The sequence below is a fragment of the Drosophila subpulchrella genome, unplaced genomic scaffold (assembly GCF_014743375.2).
Source record: "Drosophila subpulchrella strain 33 F10 #4 breed RU33 unplaced genomic scaffold, RU_Dsub_v1.1 Primary Assembly Seq354, whole genome shotgun sequence".
Classification (NCBI taxonomy): domain Eukaryota; kingdom Metazoa; phylum Arthropoda; class Insecta; order Diptera; family Drosophilidae; genus Drosophila; species Drosophila subpulchrella.
In genome coordinates this window covers 9,655,955-9,675,634 of record NW_023665577.1, presented here as the reverse complement: position 1 = coordinate 9,675,634, position 19,680 = coordinate 9,655,955, and the positions used below count along the sequence as shown (strand labels likewise).

At 38.9% G+C, this 19,680-nt stretch overlaps 2 protein-coding genes across 12 annotated transcripts in view; both read left to right on the top strand.

Moving 5' to 3' along the window:
• LOC119559996 (F-actin-monooxygenase Mical) overlaps window positions 1–19,680 on the top strand; it is a 44,907-nt gene that overhangs the window by 4,373 nt on the left and 20,854 nt on the right. For all 11 annotated transcript variants that reach the window (XR_005220984.1, XR_005220983.1, XR_005220982.1 and 8 more), the window contains exons 3-4: window positions 1,339–1,420; window positions 13,972–14,023. The gene's annotated coding sequence lies outside the window, so the exon portion shown is untranslated. The remainder of the gene's footprint in view (window positions 1–1,338; window positions 1,421–13,971; window positions 14,024–19,680) is intronic.
• Window positions 17,923–18,700, top strand: LOC119559999. The gene has a single exon (XM_037873270.1). It carries the CDS (start codon window positions 18,136–18,138, stop codon window positions 18,607–18,609), a length of 474 nt encoding a protein of 157 aa, XP_037729198.1. The 5' UTR covers window positions 17,923–18,135; the 3' UTR covers window positions 18,610–18,700.

The window sequence follows — 19,680 nt, the reverse complement described above, 5'->3', positions numbered from 1 at the left end:
ACTACATTTCCACCTAGAAGTTTTTCAATTTCCCAAGAAGTTTACCTCTGAAGGGGGCGAACACTGGGGATTATCCCGAAGCAATATAACTCAGTGTAGGTGTTCCTCGAATTTCGTGTCCTAATTCCAAGTAATTCTGATATCTTGTTAAAAAATAAGTTCGTTAGGAATTGTACAAGGTGTACAAGGTGTACAGCGTGCAATGTGCATACACTCAGAAAAAAACCGTTCTCTCGATTTCAGTAGTAGGCCACAATTGAGATAGTGTTCTCGGTTTGCGAGACTTTCAAAATACGAAATCGAAATTTATTTCAAGATTGGCTTATCTTGACAAACAAACTTGAGAATACTTTCTTCTTGATTTTGAACCTTTCTATTTATTTAAGATCAAAAACATTTCTTCTCTAACAAGTGAGAGGACTTGATCTTGAATATTTGTTGGGCTAATCATACATAACTCGAAGTTTTTTTTTAAATGTATTGCCAATGTAATTAAGTTAATGTTCATACATTACCTACAACCGATAACTCTTAGTGATATATTATTTTCTCAATATGTATAAAAACAAAAAAAAAGCTTTAGCTGGAGTACACTTTTTACCCTTGTCTTCCTGGAAACAGCAAGTGGTTTATTGACTAAACACTTTGTGCGATTTATTGATTTGAATCTCCATGCAAACAGACCCCCCGAATGGTTTGCAATTTTTCAATTGAAATCAAGCAAACAAATTGCATTTGCATGCTCTATTCCCCGGAGTCAAAAGCGAAGGCCAATTAATGGCAGTGAACAAAACATTGGCTCTTCAATGCAAATTCGAAGTGCTGACAGGCGACAATGTTTGATCGCACCGAGAGTCGGGGAATCGGGCAATTGGGGAGTAAACATAAACAGATATTTCTAAATGGAGCTCATGTCATTGGCACATTCCGAAATTCGACAGTCGCCGGATGTGCCCCCATCTAATTTAAAAGCGGGAATATTCTCGTTGTTTACAGATAGAATTGTATCCGTATATTTTTTGTGCAGTTTCAAAGTAATACATATTGGTGGTAGCTTGGTCCCAACCACATGATTCACTTTCTCTAATTATTCGCAACAGTCAGGGATCGAAAGATGACGTATTTTAGCCATGAGTGAGATCCCAAATCAGAAGATCAACTAATACGCTTTTCCACTAAAAGAAATTCTAGGTATTTAAGTATTAATTAAGTTTTTTTCAAGGAAATATAATTCTATATGTCTTGATGTTATTAATGATCTTCTTCATATTAGTTTGTTTAAGCCAAGTGTTAATTACGTAAAATTTTATCGATGCCTTTTCCTCTTTCTGTTTTCAGTGAACTAAAACCATAACCTAAGCAATCATATATTTCGCCTTCCCACCACAAATGTTTTCGGCCAGCAAAATAGCTTGTTAAGGTGAGTTGTTCAAAATGTATAATTATATATTAAAGTCATATACGTATTAGCGTAGATTGGCATATGTCAGTGACTAAGAGCGCCACATTTAATGGGACTGATAATTGCTGTTGGACAAGAGTGGCCTTGGTTTTCGGTAGGGGATTTATTTAGACTAGATTAGATAAGGGTCTATAGAGTTCTATTAGCTACAATGCAATTTTGGGAGATATATTTGATTTCTTTAAGACATGCAGTTAGAATTTGCAATATCTATATAATTAAAGCTTAAAATAGTCGAATACTATTAGACAGTTTCCGCTCGCGGATATAGCGGATTTTGATCAATTTCGAACGTCAGGTGCACCTGGATTTCTAAGTTGTGCCCACCTGCACTCGGCTATCAATCCTGACCAGCCATTTCGACTGCCTCATATCCCTGCCTCATGCATTTTTAATTGGCAAACGCTGCTCGACACCCAATGAAAAGTTGTCTTTCATTGGCCTATGGCCAACTTGAAAAGGGCAAAGTTTATTGGGACAATAATACAATCGAACTGGGGGAATCGACAATCCGACAATCGGCAAGAATCGAGATTCGAAATCGAAACCCGGCGAGAACTATTTTTAATTATCCCACAGCATTTGGCTTTGACAGTTTCAGTTTCAATTTCTAGCTGCAGTTTCTCAATTTATTCAAATTGATTGAGGCACCACCCACTGCATAGCCCACCCATTTTTCACGTCTTGTGGGCCTCGGGGGAAAATAGAATACCCAACAAGAAATTTAAATCTAAACATCTCTAACAGATTCGATAAACACGAGCCGAACAATAATGAAAGGGGAAAACTTTCATCGGTGGAAAATTTGTGTAAAATGTATTCTGCCTCTTTCTTCTTTCGTTTTTTTTTTATTTTTGGGTTTTTGCTTTTTGCGGCGGCTGCTAATTTTAGCGTGAAGAAAGCTGATTGCATGGGGCATTTGTATTTCGGCTCTTCAATTGCCATTTCATTTATATTTTTAATTACGCAGAGCGATCTAGAGAGAGTTCCCCCTCGCCCGAGATCTTTCCCCACACATTGGCTTATGTGGCTCTTTTATGTGCAATTAATTTTACAATTTGTCAGAAAAAAATCAAAACAAAACCACTATTTTCGTTATTTCATATATTATTTTGTAGCTAAATTTTAATTTTAGTTGCTGGCGCTGTTTTTTTTGCCGGGGATTGTAATTAGCTTTGTGGTGGGTTTATTGAACTGCGGTTTGGGCTCTCAAACAACAAACAAAACATACACAAAACACAAATTGTGGCATACAATCGAGTATGTTTATGCGTTTCGAGCTATTTACGGCCAAAGGTCCCGGCCGCAGAAAATATTGATGTTTCCATAGACATGCCCAGTTCATTGCCATATGGTGGAAATTCTATGGTTCAGGTAGTTCTATAGTTTTATGTGTGTTTTCCATTCCGTTGTGTGCGAGCTCCAGGCGAACTGGTTTGCTGATCTAATAACTCCCACTAGCCGTCGATTATTTTGTTAATGTGCTTTGTTTTTGTGGTCAGAACAGTTTTTAATCAATTTTTGATCGCAAATTGTTATTATTTAAATAGATTTTGGATACAAAGTATAATTTCAAAATATATCGAAATGCCTAGACTTTAAATACGAAGTATAATTTTAAAATATATCAAAACACTCTATTGATATATGGTATTTCCAAATCTATTTGAAATCTTAAATCAAACACACATTGTATCCACATCATTATGTTTTCTTTGTTGTTTCCAGTTCCCTTGTTTATATATCGCTGCAATTAAAATTTCAAAGCCATGTTAAACAAACAAATCTATTATCACCTGCTGAAAAAACAAGGCGAACGCGATTCAGCAAATACCATTTCCTTATCTATAACATTTGTAGTTTAATTTAATGATCGGCGCCTATTGCAAACGAGCGCTGCTCGTATAGGGGTTCCTTAGCCTTATAAGGCCTGCCGTCCGTCCCTCTCTCATTAGTCGCTTATTGAAATCGCACAGTGCTGATAACGATTTGCGATTGGAAATCGACCTGCGGAAGGTGTTGATACGATAAGCACGTTCGCATTTGGAGCGGCCAAACCTTGACCAACTAAATTGGGGCTAATGAATCAGCTGATTGATCACGAATCGACTCTCCGATCCATATAAGGTGCTGGGGATCGTTGGTTTCGAAAGGTATTTTCTTTTGCTGCTGCCGCCGTTGTTGCTTCGCTTTTCCAATCGGCAAACGCAAATCCAATTATCAATCGGATCAATTGGAAAGTCGGGGCCGAGGCAACCGCAGTCCAATAAACGGGGCGTGTCTATGCAATTAAGGATGGCAGAAGGGCGGGTCGATTTGGGTTCCGTTAAGGAAAGTAAACCCCGGAGCCGAATGCACCGAACGAAATTCGAAGATCGAATGGGTGGATTCTAGTATTAAATGAAATATTAATTCTAATTTGGCTGGGTTCTAAATAGTTATGTTGGAGTTTCTGTATTAAAGGTATTATCATACATAAATTTTATTATAATATTATTGGATACTTTATTATTATAATATAATTTATGTTGTGCTACAAATGTATGATAGAGGGTTTTAAATAATAGTCTTTTCTGTTCTTAAGCTAAAGTTAAATTTCAGAATAAACAATATATGGATAAAAGTAGGCTTTTAACTAAAAAGAACGAGTAAAATGACTTAAACTTTTTAAAAAACTCTTGGACAAAGTGCAAGTAGGGGTTTTGATAAACTTTTGATCAGGTATACGGTTCAATTTTTCCTTATAGCATTCCCCATCCGTGGATGCTTCGCTGCCTCGTGTTGGGCCTAGGAAACAAGTTTCTCCCCTCTCTCTCTTTGGGAATCTGCCCGTCTCTTTCTGCTTTTCTGGTTGCACATGAATCACTTTTTGTTTTGGTTCGACTCTGCTTTGCTCGGTGCTTTGTCTTTTCGAAAGGTAACTAAACTATGTACACACAGCGAGGTACAGTTAAAGGGCTTTTGGGGGCTTGAGGGTTAGGGGTATCGGAGAAATTGAGTTTATGACGTTTGCACTTAACCCCCAGTGGAAAACATGGCACAGTTATCATTCGTTAGCTTTCTGACCGGCAGCGGAAGTTTGTCGGTCGAGCGTGAATCGATCCACGCAGCCCGCTCGGTATTCGTATTCGTCACTAATTCATTCATTCACTCGTTTGCCCAGGCAGTCAGTCAGTCAGTAACTCAATGGTATTCGGTGTTTCTGTATTGTTTTCCATTTCATTTTTATTTGCTGCTTGATTGCATTGCCAGCGGATATTGGCAATGCAACTGGGAGAACCCGAACCCACAAGTCCCCTAGTGCTGTCTCCCTAGCGAATTGCGGATTGGATAGCCTTTGTAATCCTGGATTCAATTTCCGAAAGGACCTATATGGTTTGCACAACAATGTGTGAACGCATTAACAGGTCCATTTAACTGAAGGATTTAAATTGTACTACTGCCAATCTACTTTAGGTTAAAGAACAGATAGTTCGGTTAAAGAAAATATTACTTGTTGACTTCAGTGCAATATATCTTGCTTTGTTTATAAACAAAGTTATTATTGGAACTTTGTTTAATTTAAACATAGCTGAAGGAAAAGAATTTAGCTGCTAAAAATATACTTGAACTTCAAGAATATGTGGTTTGTTAACCATTCCTTGTTTCAAAACTAGGTTTATATTACTTTTGTTCTTAATTCAAATAAAACATCCCTAAATAGTTAAAATAAAAATTTCGAATGCAAACAATTAAGCTTAAATTTACTCTAATTTATTCTCTTTTTAATGGCCTGGCAAAAGTGTGTTTGTAAAATTCAATAACCAAAAGCGAAAGAGAATTGAAAATGTGGAGCCGTCACTGGTTCACGGTCAACTCGTGCGCCTAATGACAGCCAACGATTTTCAGGCGCATAATTACGCCAGCGAATACAACAAAAATGGCTAAAAGAAACACTGGTAACCACTGCAAACAACTGTTTCATTTACATTGTGCAGAGTCATGGAATCTGGTCAATGAATCGCACTGAAATGCTCCTCATGGCAAATACAAAAAATACAATAAAAACAAAAGAGAAAAAACCGAAATTGCCCAGAGCACGCCAACACACACTCCACGATAACTAAGAAGTCTGCACACGCGATGGCAAATCTTGTATGGAACACAGTATAAGTGCCACGCCCACGCCCGAAACAGGGCTTATAATGGCCACATTTATTGACCACAAAGTAGCAGCAAGACAGACGAACAAAAATGCCAGCACAATATTTTGAGGTCCAATGTGGGCAGGTGTCTTTACTCTCAGTATGTCTGAGTGTCTGAATGTGTGGGTGGCTGGTAAGCGCCAAAAGTTGACCATTATTAACAGTTTATTAAAAACAACTCAAGTGACCAAGGTAAATAAAAAAAACACGGAGATCAAGCTAAGCCGAAGCACGTGCTACGAAAATGTGGGCCAAAAAATAGCACACCAAATTAAAAATAACCTTAAAGATAATGAAATAGTAATCAGTTAAATGTATAAAGATTGTGGTGATATTTGTTATACACTTTAGATGTTTAACGGGGGGTAAATAAATATTTTTAAAATCCACAAAAAAAATCAATCATGTGGTATGAGTTATTTTAAAGAGTTCTTAGTTCTTGAAGTACCTACAGTCCACCATGTCGTATGCACATAACTAAAATGACCTTATCTTAATTCTTAGTTAAATGTGTACTGTACTTTAGACGTTATATTAATATTTTCAAATAATCCTTTAATTTAAAACGCCTAAAATCCATCATGTCAAATGAGTAATTCAAAAGAGTTTTTAGTTCTTGAAACCCTAAAGTCAGTCATGTTTAATGTATTAAACTGCCATAATCTTAGCGTGAAAATGGTAATATACTGTAGATGTTTAGTTGTGGGTTTTATTAATACTTTTAAATTAACCTTTGATTTAAAACTCCTTAAATCCATCATGTCGAATAAGTCATTTTAAAGAGTTATTTGTTCTTGAAAAACCTTTAGTCCGTCATGTCATATGAGTTATGTTGAAAAGTTCTTAGCTTATATTTGAAACAAAGAAAGTAAGGTTTGTTAAGCCATTTTCAACTGTTTTTTTGGAAAACTCCTTGTACACTACACCACTTTTCCTTTCCATCATGCAACATTGTATACCGTGTCGAATGAGTAATGCGAGGCATTTAGAAAGCGAAACTTCGCCACTACAAAGAGCAGCATTCCTGAGCAAATTGCAAATGCTAAGTGAGAATCGCAGCATCTAACAAGATTCTTTACGCACATACACTCACAAGAAGAGAAAGAGACGGGAAGATGGGCTAGAAAGAGTCGGCACTATTTATCGATTTCGGTTTCAGGCAAAACTTGTTGCTCTCAACCTCGCAAATCAATTACGCAATTTTACTCTCAAGCGATTATATATTTAAATGAAAACATTTTCCCATGGCAGTTAATTTGATAAGTGGAAAAACGCTCATCAATCCGTCAGTCGACCGCTCCATCAGGCTGTCAAGACACAGAACTTTCCTCAATATTTCATCTAAACGAAAGTTCACTGACTTTGTTGTTCAACCAGAAAAAAAAGAATGTTTGACCCAAAAAAAGAAACTCGGAAAATGTGCGTTGATGTGCGGACTGTCAACGCAGTATATATATACTATAGTAACAATAACCACACAAAACATAATGGTACATCAAAAAAAAATAATGGATATGACATGGTGATCAAAGCTTTTGAAAATTGCAATCATTATAATAATAACCAAATATTTAAAAACCCATCTCGATTAAAGCTTATTCACATATCTAAATTAAAAACGATTAAACACAAATGTTGATCTCTTGTAGAGCTGCATTTTTTTCTGTGTAATGATGATGGGTATTATGATGCTGCTGATTAGATGGGCAGACCGGCCAAATGAAATGAAACTTTATCGGATTAAATTTATGACAATTTGATGGACATTGGTCGAGTGGTGAAAAGAGTGGGGTCTATGGGTCGAATCAGTTACAGTGGGGCAATCAAAATTCCTTTCGGAACGCATGTTGCTACTTCAGCTGATCGTTTGGGCAACTTCCTTGAAGTTTATGGCGTGTTGCATGCCTCGAACTTTCCGAGGCATGAACAAAAAAGTGTGTGAGTGGAGTCGCTGGGGGAAGTTGCACCGTTCGATGTGTGTATGCCCCACATTATGTGGCTATATGGCTCGGCCAGATCTCTGCCAGACCTCGCTGCGTTTTTCATTTCTCCTCTAGAGCTGCTTGACAGTCCATCCACCAGTCCGTCCGTCTGTCTAACTGCCCGACTGCCTGCCTGTCGTGTGCTCACTCAATTAGCGCTCAGAGGACCGAAACAGCAACTGAAAACTATAGCGAACGCAGAAACTATTGCAGCGGCCCGAGGATTGTGCAAATATTTGCGCTTTTAAAACAAACTGCAAATGAAATTGTCTAACAACAGGCCTCGAATATGTTCGAATCGTTCAACAATTGCCGGGCGGCTTCTGCTGCGGGTGAGGATGGTGTTTCTGTTGCAATGAAAATGCCAGCCGACTAAGAAATCGAATCAAAATAACTGCAGCTGCAAAAAATCGCTTAAATATAAATAAAATTTAATGTAAAAATAGTTGCAGTTGCACTTTAAAACGGATGGCTTTGCTCGGTTGGTTTAGCTTTCGATTTAGATTGTATTTCGTCAGTTCATCTTTTCAGAATGCTTGTTGCTCATGCGCCCCGTTGTACACTCAGATAGAAAAATAGACCAAAATATAGAAATACTATATGTTTTTAAATAAAGAATTTTAATAAGAATAGTTATAGTTAAATATCAAATAAAACATAATATATTTTCCAAATTTCATGTTAAGTATCAAACTTTCAACAATTTGTATCACACTTTTTATTAAAGTGTGCAACTGGTTAAATAATCATCTAATCGTTTGGCAAATTAGCTACTTAATAGCCAGCATTAATTGGCACAGGCAATTCTGTTGTCATCGCAGAACTCCCAGCAATGTTTTATATGAATCTACGATATTACTCATACGCCGTGTGTGCGGTCGAGATTTAAAGACAATTCCAAGGAAAACAAGGCAATGAGAAACGATTAGATAAGCAATATGAGACGCAATTTCACAAAATCTCTCAATTAAATATAAATCATTGTGATCACCTTGGGGAAATTTAGTCTTCTTAATATGGAGAAGGAAATACCAAGTTTTCCTCGACTCATTCTCCGAGGAAGTGTGGAAAGTGAAATCCGATGAGACATCTGCCAACAATTTGCCTCTTACTCTGATATTCATGGCACACAAGTGCCAATCGCTGAGCAAATTAACACCGAAATGGCAGTTGGGGGTGGCCAAATGGACAAATGGAGAAACAAACACGTTTGGCAAACAAATAAACACGCAGCTGGCTAAAATACGAGAGCAATTGGCAAGGCGATATCAAAATCCGGAATCCCGACCACTTGACACTTTGTTTGTTTGCTTATTTGTTTGTTTTCATTACCAATAAATGGTTGCCCGTTGGTACCGAGCTGCGATCAGCGCCCCTGGAATCGCCGCACATGGGGATATCGCCTCGCTTTTCCAATGAAAACGCGAGTGCGACGAGTCCAATTTTGGGCACTCACTTTCCTGCCCGAGCGTTTTCGCATCCGCTGGCCATATGAGCTGGGAAATTCGCCATTCAGCTTGGCAGGCCGACATTTAGCCAAGGATGTTTTGCATTGCAATGGCAATTCATCAACACCAACAGATTTGTCATGCGGCAGACGCATAATTAAATACTTTCACCTGTGCGCCAAGCTATCAACTATGCATGTATGTACATTGTACACATGTACACCTGCAATTCAGATGCAGATGCAGATGCATTTTCAACATTTTCATGGCCAACCCGAAGCTGGCGGAGCCAATGCACTAAAAATAGGCGCATTGCCTTTGCGAGAGACACATTTTCCTAATAGCCGCACTTCACGCACGCTCAAAGAGACATCAAAAAGCGAAAAAGTCAGGGACAGGTGACTTTTTCGAGGTGCCCAGGAGTAAATGCGTGAAAATCGCAATTTTCCACCTCGGGCCTTGGCACTTGTGGTTTTGCTTTTGCTGACTTTCTGCGTGAGTGGTCTTAAAATATCGCCCCAAGTGCCGAGTGTGTAAGTGATCCTGCCATATCTGAAATTACATTGCTAATGCATTTACTTGACAGGTTTGGCTGAAAGTCATGAAACTAAGATAAACTCTTTGAAAATTATAAACATTTAATGAAACCTAAGTAGTTAAGAGCGCCCATGGACCTTATTTCACTTTAAAAAGTGCCAAAACGCCTACGGGGCTTGCAAACAGATTAGTTTGACAATATCACTCAAGGCAATATAGATTTAGTCACTTTTGTTTTGGGCGATATCACACTTTTTTGAGTGAAGTAAGGCCCCTTGGCGTTTTAACATTGCATGCACCCTCATAAGTAAAATTTAATTATACTTATTTTTATTTTTCAAGCCTTTATATCTTCTTCGTATCTGAAATATACAACCCTAGTCTTTCGTCATTGTAAATAAAGCATCCTCACAAAAAGCTGTGAGTTGTTAGAACTTGTTTGAGGTCAGAAGCGCTTTGAAGAAGCTGCAGTGCCCCATCCTTGAATGGGGTTTATTTAGACGCAGTGTTTACACTAAAATCGGAGACCCAGCCTTCGGCAGCTGTGTGCATCGAGTGGGCCCCGTATCTTTCGGAACTGCAGAACTGCACCGCTTGGCATATACATTTTCTTATTTTCCTGTTATTTTTAAACAAAGTACACCATCCAAACTCTCTGCGTTGGCAGTGCAACCATCTTGATGTGTGTAATGTGTGTGTGCTTGTTTATTTTCTATGGCGCATTTGTTTGTTGGCTCCGCCTTTGTGTATCTCAAAGATACTCAATCGCCGACGGGGCCAGAAAGTTTGATGATGAGTGGCTAAAAGAGGAAAATCGAATATTGTGTTTGACACGGCCCAACTTTTGACACAAAAGCACCGAGAGATGCCGAGAGACCCCAGAGATGCGGCAATGAACTCTGCTCAATGAAAGTGCAATTAAGTGCAGGCAATCGCTAATTACATTTATGGCTCACATGTTAATTATGCTGCGGTGGGGAGTGGATGGCATAGTATAGGATAGGATAGGTTGTGTGTCTGGGACGGGCGAACTCTCGGGAGGTCAATGATATAAGCGATGATTAACTGCCGGCATTGTGGCAGGGTCTCTTTTTTTTGCTCCCTCTGTGCCTTCGCAGTGCGGCTTAAGGTCAGGTCACCTATCTATCTTCGCAGCTCAGGGCGATGCCATATCTCACATTGGTCATCTCTATAGAGATACTTTATCTCGCTGTCTGCCGTATTTGTCTTTGTTTTGTTGGCTCTTCGCTTGTTGTGTTTATAACGTGCCATAGACTACCCAACTTGCAGCTGCCGTATTTTGAACGGGTTAAACTAGCTTATAAATTTGGCAAAATAGTAAAGCTAATTACTCACAGCTGGAGTAAAAGGTAAATAGAGATACACGTAGAATGAAACAGAAAGTGGAGCACATCGCTGGCTATCTTAAACTTTGTCAACTGTTATTCTTACTCTTAAAATAAATTTGCATATTTGCATTGGGCAAATATTACGGTGAACATTTTTTTTATTTTTAGGTTGTTATTGCCAAGTTGTTATTTAGATTGCATTATGCTTGGGGTTGGGATTACTGGGATGCTTTTTCTTAAAACTTACTCAAGTACTTGAGTTAACAATATAATGATATGTTTTTATTCACTGCTTTTACAATTCTTCGGCATATTGTTTGTAATACCCGCTACTCGTAGACTATATTCACTTAAGCTACTACATTTTTTAATATTTTGTAAAAACGAAACTGATTTTGGATCTGAATATGAATACCCATCTTCATGTCAAAAAATTGTCTAAATTGGATCATTCATTTAAAAGTTATAAACAAATAAAGTGTGCAATCTCGGAAATAGCCAATTTACTGCATGCATATTCTCATCTCCCTCGCACTCCTCACTGAGTAACGGGAATCTAATAGTCGAGGACGTTGTCTAAAGCGTAATGTTAAAATGATATTTTATTAAGGGTTACTGTATTCCGTGTGGCAACACTTTAAAATTCTACCTCTTACCATTTGCCTGGTTTAAGAAAAACAGCTTTTCATAATCGTTAAATGCCTGTCAAAGTAAGGAACATCATCACTCAGAAATTTGCATATTTATGTTTACATTTTTGTAAAAACAATTTGGGTGCGGCCTAACTTTATTGAATAGAATTTCGTATGCCCCCAGCACATATTCATTTATTAGGTCCAAATTCGCCATGGCAAAGCTCCGAGTTATGGGCCAACTGTAAGAGCCACGAATTCAATATGGGTAAAAGTCGGTGGCGGCGCAAGTAGTGAAAGCGGCAACTTGCAGTAAAAAAAAAACAACAACATTTTGGCTTGGTTTTCCTTAAGGCTCCGAAGACTTGGGGCCAACCAGCCTGCAATCATATTTCACCTTAGCCTGGCCAAGAGTTTGCTGCACTTGTCGCAGTCGTGGTTGTTGTTGTTGTTATTGTTGCTGCTGCGGTGGCTATAAAAATAACTGAACACTTGCCATTGCACACTTGGCCAAGTTTGGCAACTTTTGACGGCTGCTGCGGCAACCAGCGAACCAAACCAGCTAACAACAAAACGAGTTGTGATGTGGCCGTTGTTATTGTGTTTGCATGCCAGCATTTCTGGCTATATATCTATTTTTTTGGTTTTTTTTTGTGGAGTCTATCCCCATTGGCAACATTTAATTTCATTCATTGCAGGCAGCGGCAAACGGCAGCCGCAAAAATTGCCAAAAACTGCCAAGAAGGAGACGCAAACCTTTTGCTGCTGTTTGCTGAAATCCTCCGGAAGAGTTACATTAACTTTGGCACAAAGTCGGATTGAATTATTGAAAAATAATGTTCTCTATTATTAATTTTCTTTTAGTTAGGGCCTTATCGCATGTGCTTGTTTTTTGACTAACCAAGTGAATAAATGTTAAAAAGGCAGAACAACCTAAAGAAAAAAGGGTATGCAGCCTAACGACACTTCTTGGATCTAATATATTAAATAAATTTTAGGTTGCCTTGACTTTTTAAGACCATTCAAGAGAGTTAGTATGGAAATAAGCATGTGTCGTAAAGCCATAATGCTTATTTATATTTTTTTTATCTGATAATCCAGATAATAAAGAATAAATTCAATGTAATATTTTATTTACTTCTAATACCCTAATACCCTTTGGTATTTACATATTCTGTATACTTCTTTATGAAGGGCATTTTCATTTCACTCTCTCAAATGCAATTTTCTCCAATTTTTCGTCTGTGCGGTTAGCCACGTGATTTTGTGTTTGGGTTTTCTTTTCTTTTTTGGCCATTTCCTTTTCGACTGTGTCTGTGGCCTGTTTTGGTTGGGGATTTTTAGCATTTTCCGCTGGGGACCGGGGACTCGAAGTGTTTTATTCATCGTCAGTCGTCTAGCGTCATCGTCTTCGTCTCCAACTGACTTTAATGCCATTTTCGTGCCCGGGCTGTTGCTTTGAATAAATGCCCAGTCGTACGTACTTTTTGCAAGTTGTTGCAGTTGTAACTGCTCACGAGGGTCTCAGAGTCCAGTGCGAAATTCACTGGGAATGGGTTTTGCATTGGATTGGATGGGTTGGGTTTGGGACGGGAAACGGGGGACCGACAGGTAGAAGGATGTGGTAATTGCCATGTGGTAGCCGTCGTTACCTAAGCAGGTGTTTACGTCTGCGATTTTGTTTGTTTACCTTGTCTGCTATTGCAATTGAACATGCAATAAATAGTTCTTGCAATCTGTCGTACTCAATCTCTTTTCGGTGGAGACCTTGCCCATATTTTGCATTTAATATGCCAGAAAATTGGGCTTGTATTCAGCTCACTGCATTTTATTAGTATTTATGTGGAAAATAATTTGTTATTGACTCTATCTTTTATAAAATGTTGCTGGTGTTTCATAAAATTTAAAGTATTAGTAATACAAATTTTATATTAAGTATTATTAAAAAAAGACTGATCATATTAAGAACATTAAAAACGAATAATATATTAGTTCTTATAATGTAAGATATTTCAAAAGTGTATTTAGCACTTCGGTTCGTATTGTCATACCCATATATTTTGAAACGATTTTTGTTTTTGCATAATTCTTTGTCTTGTTGGCCCACGCGACTCACACACAGCCTGAAATCCGTCATAAGCCCAAAGACATTTATAAATTGGTTTTCAGTCGTGCTTGCTGGTTTCGCTGCTCTCTGAGATATTCACACAGCCCACATGATTCTAATGGAGGTCCCCCAAAATCTTTAATTGGCCTCAACATTGAAATGTCACATCAGTTGGTAGCATAATTAGAGACAATAAATTTAGCTCTTAGCCATTAGCACTGCATTTGTACTTAACTCGATCTAAATATATCAAATTTCCTTTGCTTACAGTTAATGCTGCATATATGACAGACCCACACGACATCGACAGCGACTGAGACACGTAAGTTGAGTGTGCAATTAAACCCCGCAAAGATAGAATATTTATGTAAATTTCCACACACAATTTGTTGTTTATTAAATTTGTTTCTCCACGAGGAGAACTCTGTCCGGGCCTGACCCCGATCCCAGATGTAATGCAAAAGTGGAGCGGATTGAGAGGGCGGATTGGGGGAGTAGGGTCTGCCACGCCCGGCATAGTTTCTTTTTTCCTGTGCAGGCGGCATATATATTTTATATTTATTTTAATATGGCTTGAAGAGAGCAGGAAGTGAGTCTTATGAAAGAAAATGGGACAGTTTTTACACACAATCAGGCTTTAACTTTGTAAACTAGAGCTGGCAGTCCTCTGTATTGTTATGGATTGTTTTGTGATTAATATAGGTATTGATTTTATAAATCAAAAATATTTCTAGTTATTTTTTAAGACACATTTAATGAATTTAGAAATGAAAATGGTTTAAGTAGTTCATCGATGGTGATGCCATCTCTATGCCAACTGATGGCAACGAGAGAATGTTTCTAAAAGGATTATCCACAAAGGATGCTGCTGTGCGGCAAGGAAATTGAATCCATCGCCTTTCTTCCTTTCACCGCTGATGTCATTTGAAGGCGCCGGCAGTCATAAAATTGATTTTGCATTAAAATTCGTTTAACAAGCCATTTCGCTTGCGTAAGGTATAAAAAGCTACGAGGGGGTAGGCACTTGGAATCAATTAATTCACTATTTATATATAAACATACGTAGATGTATGGGATGTGTATATGTGAGTGCAAAAAAGTTGAAGGCGCCTCGCAGATTTTCCCCTCATCTCTCTCATTTGGGAAAATGTTTGGCTCGTGGCTGCGAGTTGGCCAACCGCATCGTTTGCTGACCCAATTTTCTTCGGCTAAGAATAGCGAGAAATGTTTAAACGTATGCTGCCGTCTATTCGAATATCTTTCTGCCTCGGATTACACTCGATGGTGCAGCAGCACTATATGCTTAACTCTTTGCCAAGTGACAGGCCAACTTTCTTGTAAAAGAAACACAATGTTCTTAAAGTTGAATTCAACTACCAGAAAACTAGAGAAATGGGAAAGTGAAATATGGTCAGGGTGTCTCAATATATACGATATTTAATTGCTATACGGTGAGTTAAGCTGTACTGTCAGCGCTTTGACCATATCCCACTAATTAAACGTAATTTATTTAGCCACGTCTGTTAGTGCCAAATAAAATACGCTAACAAATTTATAACAATAGCCAAAAAGTCTTAGTTGGCTGCCAACCAAAAGCTGGCGACAAGATTTATTCAATCAAATCTATTTTCATTATTTTTCACTTGTCATCTTGTTGTAATTGTGAAACTAGACGAAAGGTAAGGAAAAGCGCCACAGGCGTGTCTTTTAATTGTCACACTTGGTCGAGTGATTTCTTTTTTTGTGAATTTCCCATGGGCAGTGAGCAGTGAGTACCCCTAATACCTTACGGAATATTTCGATGGCGCTTCCGCATTGTTGTTCGTGTGGCTCCAATGTCTGTTTGGTGTTCATAAATCAATTTGCTGCAATTTCAACAATTTCGGTTTCTCTGCGAGGCTTGCGATCAATTGGCATAGGAACCAAAATTAGAAAACAACGAAATCAAATCAATCAAGCGACTGGTTATTTACATATTTCTTTATGCCTCAACAAATGTGGGCATTTGCCAAGAGTTCTCAAGCATAGAGGTGATAAAAAACTTGATTTCGAATTGAGATATTTATTAGTTTAAAATCATCCCCATGTATTTGAAAGTTTCCATTTGGTTTCACTACTAAATATCTTTCTAACTTCCGAAAACTCTTCACGTTTCAGTGACATATTTCTTTGACATACAAAAACGAACAAATAAAAGAACAAGAAAATATTCAAATTACGTGACTTTCATGTCAAAGTCTTGAAGTACTTCTTCTGTTCCAGGGTGTTATTAGAAAGTGCACGAGAAATAGGTTCCTTATCAAAGTCTGATAAAAAACAACATTTGTTCACTTGGTTTACTTGTAGATACAATATCTATAAATCTATAATTAGAGCTGCCTTTATGTGTTCTGTGTATATCAACAGTTTGTGACGAATCCCTCACGTTGTTGGGGTGGTTGGGATGTTCCTGGCTTTTGTTCACCTGTCTGGACTCATTGTACCTTTGTCATTTGTCTTTGTAGAGTGTTTTCATAAAAATGCCTTAAAAATGATCCCGGGCAGTGGCGTAGCTTCATTACCGATCAAGTGGCTCTCCAACTCGCAACGTAACGGTACGGATAAATAATTAAATAAATAAACACAAAACATTGTGATATAATCGACAGATATTGTGAAAATTTGAACAAACGAGTCAATTGCTTTAGGTGAGCAACTAATTGTGACAACAGACCAAATAGGAAAAAATCAAAACAAAAATTGGGAGAAAATTAATTATTTTGTTTATGAATGAGACTTCAAGATGTTTGCATTATGAATATTTAATACAAATTTTCTGGCCATTGGCCAATTTTCCACTAGGAAAAGAAAATTCAGCTTTGCAAACTGAAATGGTTAATTTGTTCTCGAGAACCTTGATCTTGTCCGGCAGCCATGTGCCTCACTTTATAAACTATGAAATCTTCCGTTTGCTCAAAAGTCTACAAATTTGATTTTATTTCTGAAGCTATGAGTAATTGAGGTGTATTAATGGGGGATATTTTTGGGCCACCCTCGAATAGTATAAGTGATGAGTCACACGCTCGTCTAACCCCCAAAAGTCGAAAGTCCACCCTCGCAGGTTTTTTTGATACCCTGCCCTCTCCCAAATTTTCGGTTAATGTAAATTTCCCTCCCTGCCTCAACAAACTTCGTGTTGTGGCGACAGTTGGCTGATAAAACAGCAGACAAAAATCGATAAGCGCTAAACTTTTCATTTTCTTTTGACTTTAATTTTCGTGTTTCATCTCATACGCCCACCCACTCTCTCCCCATTTCTCTGGGCATTTCTCCCTTTCGTCCACGCAATGACATAATGTGGTGTGTGCCCAATGTGACCCACAAGGCTTTTGTTTAACCCAGACAAACAAAGAGGGCTTGCGAGGGAGCGAAAGAGATCGAATACTACATGGAAAGAAAGATGAGGTACGTTCTTGATGTTATATGGCGGTTCTCAAGGAACTGAGATTAGGAAGTTCTGTGAACAGGATAAAGTGTGTTAAAATCGTTATCTTAAAATCGTCTTCTATGAAAAATCAAATATTCAAATGATTAATGTAAAAACATCCTTACAAGTTTATTGGTTAAGTGTACGAAACACTCGATTTTTTCCTCTCTATAAAGAGTGGTAAAGGAAGACAGTCGGGCTGTCGCCAATTGCGTGTACCACCCACTCATCTATCCACCGCCCCTTTCCTGTCCGAACAGTGGGCGTGGTTGGGGGCATTGAGCGGGCTCTTTTTTATTACTTTGCTGGCGCCAATCGAATTTTTGCCCCGAACTTTAATAGACGATGAGACAACAAAAATTGTATCCGACTTTTGGCACTGAGCAAGGGATTTCTTGTGTGGGCTGCTGTCGAATAATTTGTCAGGGATTATATCTATGCAAAAAAGGAACCTTTTTTTGCGCTTCCAAGCACATGTATTACGGAAGGGGTGAATACCATTTATTTTTGAAACGTTAAGCAAGGATTTCCTCTTAGTTTCACAAAAGAAACCTTCCTTTCATCTCATTGTTCAATTCGACAAGTAGATTAAAGAGACGGGTTTTGGCATGCCCATATCATCAAGCATTTTAGATTTCGCCAGTTTCATACAAGGACAAGAATGGCGGAACTTATTCTCAAGGAACTCGCATTCGAAACACTAGATCCCAGTAACCCCCTTGTCTTATCTCTAACCACAAACTCCTCGAGACCTGCCACTCATTTTAGTGTATTACAAACCTCGGAACAAGCCACATTTCTATAAGCATTATCGACAAAAATATTTCCATTTACCTTTTTGGCTCGCGCCGCAAAAGCAAAATCGTACAAATTCATTGTTAATTTTTAGCAATACCAAAAGTAACTACCAAAATACCAAGCTCGAAATAAGGAAGGCACAGTGCCGCAATCGATACGCGTTGTTCAGAATGAATCCCACCAATTTGGGCAGGCAGAACGGAGCTCTGGTGCTAGAGGTGTTGAAGGTGCTGGGTCGTCCTGCTACCAGTTACGAGGTGGCCGAAAGGGTGGCCGATGTCTATCGTTTGCCACTGCAGCGCATCCGTCCAGTGGTCACCGACGTCCTCGAGGGCGGAAAGCGCGAGGGTTTCTTCAGCTGCCTCAACGGTCGCTACTCGGTGGTGCAGCCGGTGGTGGACCAACTGGGCCGGGACATCGATCAGTATGCCGCCGAGATTCTGGCTGGGTGCAGTGCCGAGGGAGCCCTGCCCCAGATGTCGCCCCTGATGCTCAAGCTCCAGCAGCTGGACGGATCGCCGCCCATGGTGAACGGGAATCGGTACCGCCGGACGACCTCGGGGGAGCAACGCGAACGGATGCCCTCCGGGGATGTGCCCATGGACGCCCGTCTCCTCATGCTGCCCGTCTCTACCCTACTGTGAAAATTCTCCATTCATCAAATTGTCCAACCCATTGCACAGATCTGTGAATGCAATCAAAAACTTCTGGCGTCCAATAAACTTGGGGGCAAGGCTCCGAATTTGGATAAAGGATATTATTTTGAGTACTGAAATCCCTTTCAAATTATTTTAGGTGTCTAAAAGTATGCAGCAATATATTTTAAACTGGGAAGTACACTGCATTTGTGCAGAAAGACTATCCCGTTTTACTGCATACTTTTAGACATATATTTAGGTGTTTTCAAAAGCTAGTATTTTTTTTAAACTTTACTCAGTTTAAAAAAGTGAATTAAAGCTTAGAGGAAATATTTAACGATAATTTGAAGCAAGGAAAACATTTTCATAATAGAAAGTTCATCTAATTGTAATCCCTAAATGGAGCTCCCATTTAAACCACTAGTCTTGATTATATCCCCGAAAATGGGGCAATGACTCGTCCTCGTTTGTTTCTCTTCTTCCCAGGGGCTATTGTCCTTTGTGCAATTGAGTGAATGCGGGACATTCACATCCAGAAAGCACTCGCACAAAGAACAAACAGCTGCGGTCTTGTGGCTTACTTTTTTTTTCCTCCATTTGCCTCGGCGCAAATAACACTCCACTTCAGGGTTTCCACCTTGCAGCTCCCAGTTGTGAGTCCTCATCGGTTCTCGGTTCCCAGTTCTCGGGTCCCGACTGTCCATTGTCAGGTTGTTGCCTGTCTAGGCGGATCCAAACAGAAGTTCAAACTCGAGTGGCAGCTTTTACCGGCTCATTTGCCTTTGGCTTTTGTCTGGCTCACTTGTCAGCTCTCAAAGGCTATTCCAATTATAGCCCCAAGTTGGCTAAAATAGGTTCGCACAAAACGCTCTACTTGAGTTCAAATGGGTTTAATTGGCTATTGGGATTTTTATTATTTATGAGGGAGGTTCCAGCAAAGGGTATTCAAAAGTAGATTTGATCCACAAGTAGATTTCCCTGTTGATTTCCTGCTTTTCTCTGCTTTGTTCAACGGTTTGTATCATTATTATCGCTGGACCTCAGCATGAGTAATTCATTCTGATTTCTGATTCAATT

Bases quoted from the DNA above. Each gene is read 5' to 3' on its own strand.
- LOC119559999 (XM_037873270.1), top strand. From the start codon at position 18,136: ATGAATCCCACCAATTTGGGCAGGCAGAACGGAGCTCTGGTGCTAGAG.